Source organism: Sesamum indicum, linkage group LG9, assembly GCF_026168435.1.
Source record: "Sesamum indicum cultivar Baizhima isolate 11 linkage group LG9, ASM2616843v1, whole genome shotgun sequence".
Classification (NCBI taxonomy): Eukaryota; Viridiplantae; Streptophyta; class Magnoliopsida; order Lamiales; family Pedaliaceae; genus Sesamum; species Sesamum indicum.
In genome coordinates, this window is record NC_142665.1 from 25,128,886 (window position 1) to 25,136,845 (window position 7,960).

Sequence of the window (7,960 nt, forward strand, 5' to 3'; positions counted from 1 at the left end):
ATCGTCCGTGACCATGAACTCATGAAGCGTATCTGCGTCACTAATGACGGCAAAAAGATAAAAGTCAACACCCCCCCGAATCCTCCAGCCTGATCACATGTATTAATACGTACATTGAACTTCTGCATTCCCGGAAAATATACATATATATATATATATATATGTTTACATTGTAATTATTTAATTAATTAACATAAACTTAGTCAAAGTCTAATTTCGACATATTTTTTTTACAAAATTTAATTATATATAGAAAAAAATAAACAACTCATCGCATCCTGTTGAAAAAGATAATAATAGTAATACATTAATCAGTCTTTTTCATTCCCCCGCTGCGCTGATCTCTTCCCTCTCTCTCTCTATATATATGATTCACTCACTCTCTCATTCCAAAGGCAAAGAATTATTAGTGCTGCTTTCTTCCCAACTGCTCTGTGCTGAAAAAACGACACGAACACTTGCAGCGGAGAAATTTTGGAGTCTGGTGGGGCGCTGGGAGGGGTGACATGGGTGGTAGTGATCATGTGGATCAGCAGAAACAAAAGAAGAAGAAGAAGGGAAGTAGAAGCAGTGGTATTTCTTTTCGTTTGATTTTCATGCATGCGGATGGTTGGGATACGTTGTTGATGGGGCTGGGATTGTTGGGTGCGTTCGGTGATGGGGTTTCCATGCCTGCTATGCTGCTGGTTACCAGCAAGCTGATGAACAGCTTCGGAGACTCTCAGACTTCAGTGACTGATGAGTTTAGTCACAACATCAACAAGGTTGGTTCTCTTTTTTGGTGTAGATGTACATTTTGTTGTTTAGTGTGTTTACTTTCCATTTCTTGCTATGGTTTTTTACCTTGAATACAGTTTTCAAACTAGGAAAGAGATGGTTATGGCATGTCGTCTCTTTATATATTTTTTCTTTCTTTTTCTTTTTTTTTTGTGGGGGGGAATGTTTCGTCAAGTGTGCAGCCACCCTTTATTCAGACAATAATCATTACAAAATTTTCCTTTTCTTTTTCCAGTTTGTTTTGGTTTTATGGTAGAACCCAAGAGGGCATTTGTTTGTTTAGTTTATTATTTTTCCTTTTTTTACTTTGTATTTTTCGTGTTTATGGGGTTTGATTTTCGTGTTTGTAATTTTCCGTGTAGCATATGATCAATTAATTTGGTGTAGGAGTAGTCTTGACAAATTTTGGCAGCATGATCGATGAGGATCTTAATCAATTTATTGAAGCTTTCTTCTCCAGGCTATTTATTTGTGGCTAATTAATTATTTTTCTTGGGATTCAGAATGCACTTGTTCTTTGCTACATGGCTTGCGCGCAATGGGTCGCTTGTTTTCTTGGTAGGTGTTTCTCGGACTTGTATTAAAACGTTGTAAATATTCTTACCTTGAACTTCAGCTTCAATTTCTTGCTTAAATATTTTTGGGATGTTCAGAGGGATATTGTTGGACAAGAACAGCAGAAAGACAAGCTTCAAGGTTAAGGACAAGATACTTGAAAGCTGTAATGAGGCAAGACGTCGGCTACTTTGATTTGCATGTAACCAGCACGGCTGAGGTCATCGAAAGTGTTTCCAGTGATAGTCTAATAATTCAGGACGCCATTAGTGAAAAGGTTATAGTTAGTACATTCTTTCTATCTTAAAAAAATATATATCTTTTCATTAGGTTGATTACATCTCTAACATTCTTGATCTCGCCAACAGGTTCCGGTTTTCATCATGAATCTCTCGACGTTCTTTGGATCCTATATCGCGGCATTCATCATGTTGTGGAGATTAGCAATCGTGGGATTTCCATTTGTAGTATTCCTACTCATACCAGGTTTGATGTACGGCAGGACTCTGATGAGCATTGCAAGAAAAGTCAGGGACGAGTACAGCAAAGCTGGTGCAATAGTAGAACAAGCCATCTCTTCCGTCCGCACGGTTTATTCCTTTGTTGGAGAGAGCAAGACTATTGCTGCATATTCTGCTGCTCTTCAGGGGACTGTGAAGTTGGGACTGAGGCAAGGATTAGCCAAAGGTTTAGCCATCGGCAGCAACGGTGTTGTCTTTGCAATTTGGTCCTTCATGTCTTACTATGGCAGTCGATTGGTCATGTACCATGGCGCTGAAGGAGGCACCGTTTTTGCTGTTGGAGCTGCAATTGCTATTGGTGGACTGTAAGGATCCTTCTTTCCCTCTGTCCATTACAGCACGTCTTGTCAAATAATTGTTATGTTTATAATCAACGTTTTCCTATTGTCTATATGTATAGTTGAACTCTTTATATTTTTGTTGAACAGATCACTGGGTTCGGGCTTGTCCAATGTGAAGTATTTTTCTGAAGCGAGTGCGGCCGCAGAACGTATAAAGGAAGTCATTAACAGAGTTCCCAAAATCGATTCGGACAGTGTGGAAGGCCAAATACTACAGAATGTATCTGGAGAAGTTGAGTTTAAACACATTGAATTTGCCTATCCGTCGAGACCTGAAAGCATAATTTTCGAAGATTTTAATCTGAAAGTCCCGGCAGGAAAGACTGTGGCATTAGTGGGTGGAAGTGGATCCGGAAAGTCAACAGTGATTGCTCTGTTGCAGAGATTTTATGATCCACTTGGTGGTGAAATTCTCCTTGATGGAGTAGCCATCGACAAGTTGCAACTCAAGTGGCTAAGGTCACAAATGGGCTTGGTTAGTCAGGAGCCGGCTCTCTTCGCTACCTCAATTAAGGAGAACATACTATTCGGCAAAGAAGACGCATCTATGGAAGAGGTCATAGAGGCTGCCAAGGCTTCTAATGCTCATAACTTCATCACTCAGTTGCCTCAAGGTTATGACACTCAGGTAAATTTTCAGGCCTGGCCTATAGCTTTTCGCCTTCTGCCCTTATCATTCACTAAGTATAATTTCAAGATTATGTTGTTCACAGCATTATTGTATTTCGATTTTATTGTTTTGGAAGACCCTTGAAGACCTACTGTTTCTTTTTGGTTGTTGATGTTATATGCCTCCACATATTAACAAAGTGGAGACACCATGACAAGTGACAACCATTAGTATGGTATTGAAAACTATTTGTCCTATTTTGTGCAACACATGATGACTTTCTCCTGTTTTCTCTAAATGTGGAACCTCATCAACTCTTCATCTCTGCCTTCCAAAGTTTATGTAGGATATCTTAATCTGGAGAGGTTCTACAGCCACGTTAAAACTAATAATCAGTGTGTAACCCATGAACTCCACAAAATATGTGCATGCACAAAGTTCCAGTATTTGCATACTACCTTCTCCGGATGACTGTTTCTTCACGTCCGTTTTTCATTAGTTGGAATTTTGGATTTTAGGAATCGGTAAATGATCTGTCTTCCAGCCAGACATGAGCAATCTTTTGCACCAAACTCATTAGTCATCTAATTAAGTATTTAGTTTGACTAAATTTGTTTATGACTTGACATAATTCCACGTACTAAAACGACAGGTTGTCTTTATTTCCTGTAGGAAAGTGAAAACTGCACCATGGTGATTAACTTTGTTTGCGCATAGTTATTCGATATTACTAAGAGTTTTGGACTGTTTTGATGATTTTTGGTGTGTGATAATTGCATAACAGCTGCTAGTGGTAAATGAAAAATGTGTCTGGTTGCAGGTTGGTGAGAGAGGAGTGCAGATGTCTGGAGGCCAGAAGCAGAGAATAGCAATAGCTAGAGCCATAATCAAGGCACCCAAAATTCTTCTACTTGATGAGGCCACGAGTGCTCTTGACTCAGAATCTGAACGAGTCGTCCAAGAAGCTCTTGACAAGGCAGCCGTTGGACGCACCACCATCATCATAGCCCATCGTCTTTCCACCATCCGCAATGCTGACCTTATTGCAGTTGTCCAAAACGGCCAGGTCATGTCGATGGGTTCACATGATGAGCTTATACAAGATGAAAATGGCCTCTACTCTTCACTAGTTCGCCTCCAACAAACTGAGAAAACCAAAGAATTCACCACTCCTAATAGTGTTGGACCAGCATCCCTAACAAACAACGACATCCACAACACGAGCAGCAGACGGCTCTCAATAGTCAGCCGGTCCAGTTCAGCCAATTCGGCTGCACCAAGCCGAGGAGTAGATGTGACAATCGTGTTCAGTGATCAAGTTTTCTCGAAGCCTTCATTTAGAAGATTACTGGCTATGAATTTGCCAGAGTGGAAGCAAGCAACGATGGGTAGTATAAGTGCAATATTGTTTGGTGCTATTCAGCCACTATATGCATTTGCATTGGGATCGGTGATATCAGTTTATTTTCAACAAGATCATAGTGTGATCAAGGAGAAGATAAAAATATATTCGTTGTGTTTTCTCGGGTTGGCTGTGTTCTCACTCTTGATCAATGTTTGCCAACACTACAACTTTGCTGCAATGGGAGAGCATCTGACAAAGAGAATCAGAGAGAGAATGTTGTCGAAGATGCTTACTTTTGAAATTGGTTGGTTCGATCAGGATGAGAATGCCACGGGTGCTGTATGCTCTAGACTAGCCAAAGATGCCAATGTGGTATGTTCACTAGCCACAGTTCAATTATATGCTAGTACATATTATGCATTCTGCCATTTGAAACATGGAAAACTTAGGAGCCTTCATAGGAGAAAAACAATTTGTGCAGCTATCGTCATATGAGTGTAACAGTATTTTGATGTCTAATACAGGTGAGGTCTCTGGTAGGTGATCGGATGGCACTGCTCATCCAGACATTCTCTGCAGTAACCATAGCTTGCACGATGGGTCTTGCCATTGCTTGGAAGCTTGCTTTAGTAATGATAGCTGTACAGCCCCTAATCATCATCTGCTACTACTGCAAGCGCGTCCTGCTAAAGAACATGTCGAAAAAGGCAATGAAAGCTCAAGATGAGAGTAGCAAGCTTGCAGCAGAAGCCGTCTCCAATCTTCGTACTGTGACGGCCTTCTCTTCCCAGGCTCGAATCCTCGAAATGCTTGAGAAAACCCAAGAAGGGCCTAAAAAAGAAAGCATACGACAGTCATGGTTCGCAGGCATTGGGCTCGGTACCTCCCAAAGTCTCATGACATGCACTTGGGCCTTAGACTTTTGGTATGGTGGCAAACTTATAGCAGAGGGCTTCATTGGAGCAAAGGCTCTATTTCAGACTTTCATGATCTTGGTGAGCACGGGCCGTGTCATAGCCGATGCTGGAACTATGACCAATGATCTAGCCAAAGGGGCAGATGCAGTAGGATCCGTTTTTGCTGTTTTGGATCGGTATTCCTTGATCGAACCAGAAGATCCAGACGGCTACAAGACCGATAAGCTAACCGGCCATGTCGAGCTTCGTGATGTTGATTTTGCCTATCCGGCTAGACCAAACACAATCATCTTCAAAGGCTTTTCCATCTACATTGAGGCAGGAAAATCAACTGCACTAGTAGGACAAAGTGGCTCAGGGAAATCAACTATAATAGGCCTCATACAAAGATTCTATGATCCATTACGAGGCGTGGTGAAAATCGATGGACGAGATATCAAGTCATATCATCTGAGGTCACTGAGGAAGCACATTGCACTTGTTAGCCAAGAACCAACACTATTTGCCGGTACCATACGACAGAACATCACTTACGGAGCATCAGAAGACATCGATGAAGCTGAGATCATTGAAGCATCCAAAGCAGCCAATGCACATGACTTCATCGCTGGACTAAAAGACGGCTACAACACATTCTGTGGAGACAGAGGACTGCAGCTATCCGGCGGACAGAAGCAGAGAATCGCAATAGCTCGTGCCATACTGAAAAATCCTGCAATCTTGTTACTAGACGAGGCCACAAGTGCGTTGGACACGCAGTCGGAGAAAGTGGTACAGGATGCGCTTGAGAGAGTGATGGTGGGAAGAACTAGTGTGGTAGTTGCACACAGGCTGAGTACCATACAGAACTGTGACACAATTGCTGTCTTGGACAAGGGAAAAGTGGTTGAGAAAGGGACTCATTCTTCCTTGCTGGCTAGAGGGCCAAAAGGAGCATACTATTCACTTGTTAATCTACAGAGAACTCCAGCCGCCAACCAGACAATTAACTAATGTTTTGCCTACTTTTTCTCAGGCCTTTAACATTTAGTTGAATCCATGTGAGTGAGATTCTGATGATTTTGAGGCCTCCTTCAAACCCTTTTTTTTTAACCATTTTTGGATAGTAAGGTGAATGTAATATTCTGGAAAATTCTTAATTTAATATGTACTTCTGGTATGTGTAAATGTACATATAAAATTTACAAATCTTCAAAGTTCCCTGTCTATGCTTATGTATTATTATTTTTTAATTCTTTCAAGTGTAAGCAATCATTTTTTTTAATAAGTCGATTACAACCATCAATATCTAATAACTATCAATAAAAATAAAAAGCATATAGTATTCATCTATATCACATAACATATATAATCAACACCCACTTATGATTAATTATTTTTTGAAATCATGCAACTTTAGTCATTGTGTATAAATCAATAATTATATTACTTACTGGGAGCATTATTAAATTAAATATATTTTTTTAATATTTTAAAAATATAAATATGAAATACTTATAATCGAAATAAAATTTATGATATTTTGTGAAAAAATAATTAATAGTGACAAACAACAAGCGAAATAATAAGTAAAAAGATAGTATCTTTTTAACACATCGGGACAAAAAAATCTTTCACCAATTAAGTTTATTCTAAAAGATTTTTCTCCAAATACTATCCAATTTAGTTGCTTTTCACCCTTTTTACAAACACTACCCACTTTTGATTCTACTACAACTTCTAATTTTTTCTACAAAAATCATTTCTTTAAAAATAGAATTTTTTGCAAACACTCCCTTAGAGCCATGGAACCCCAATTTCGTCAATTGAGTTAGGCCAATGCTATGCTTATGTATCTATTTATACTATTTATGCTCGTTAGAGTAAATAATTCTCAGTTCAATAATTTTCAATTAATTTTTTTTACTAGTTCAGATTGATTTTTTCATTTTATTTTTTTTGTTTAAGTTTAATTCAATTAATTGCATTTATCGAGTATACTTTAATCATTAATAAAATAAAAAAATTCAACATTTCAATCAAATTGGTCGAATTCGCGTCAATTCCTTTTTTTTTTTTTAACCCACGTACATACCCACTCACACACGCTCCCAAGAGTTGAATTCGCGTCAACTCCGCTTTTATTGGAGAGGTTTTGGATTTTGAATCAGATTTTTCATTGAAAATATCAATACAGGCTTTCTTCACACGTCCGTCAAGGTGTAATTGGGGCTATAGGTTTCTGGAAATTGATGCAAACCAGGCTGATATATCAAGTGATAGCACGATAGATTATTCCTGGACGGATCACTAGACCTAAAAGGCCAGTCCAAAACACTTATAGGATTGAAAAGCCCAATGGGTCCGAATTGAAATCTGCTTTGGTTCGCATTCAAATTCAATTTTTATTTGAAAAAATTTCAAATAAAGCGTTATGAAATGATTAATATATGGATTTAGAGATAATTGGGTAAAATATAAATATTAAAAAAGAAAAAAGAAAAAAAAATTCACTCCTCAAAATGACTAGCCTGATTGCTAAAACTAAATATTCCTAAAAGCATCACTAAATAATGAATTAACAACAATTAAAGACAATCTCTTTAATTATCACTACATCACATCCTGTTTGATTTATTACAAAACGACAAACTTGTAAAGTATTATTCATTACAAGATTAGTTAACTTTTAAGTAACACTCGTGTATTTATTGTTAAGATGAAGATATAATCTGTTCATCCACAAATTACTCCTGAAATCATGCATTATTAATATCGAATCACTGAACTCTGAATACACAAATCCTGAATATTCTATCATAGCAAGAAGTTTTATTTCTTCTTATTTTATCTTTTTAGATAACGTTCATTATTAAAAATATCTCATAATTCGAGTAAATAACTGCAGTAAAAAA

At 38.1% G+C, this 7,960-nt stretch overlaps 1 protein-coding gene across 1 annotated transcript; it reads left to right on the forward strand.

The window, feature by feature from the left end:
* Window positions 1-365: 365 nt before the first annotated feature.
* Window positions 366-6,272, forward strand: LOC105177189 (ABC transporter B family member 15). Its single transcript, XM_011100244.3, has 7 exons — window positions 366-764; window positions 1,281-1,335; window positions 1,431-1,609; window positions 1,701-2,158; window positions 2,282-2,822; window positions 3,625-4,521; window positions 4,674-6,272. Exons 1-7 carry the CDS (start codon window positions 507-509, stop codon window positions 6,057-6,059), a joined length of 3,774 nt encoding a protein of 1,257 aa, XP_011098546.1. The 5' UTR covers window positions 366-506; the 3' UTR covers window positions 6,060-6,272.
* The last annotated feature ends 1,688 nt before the right edge of the window (window positions 6,273-7,960 follow it).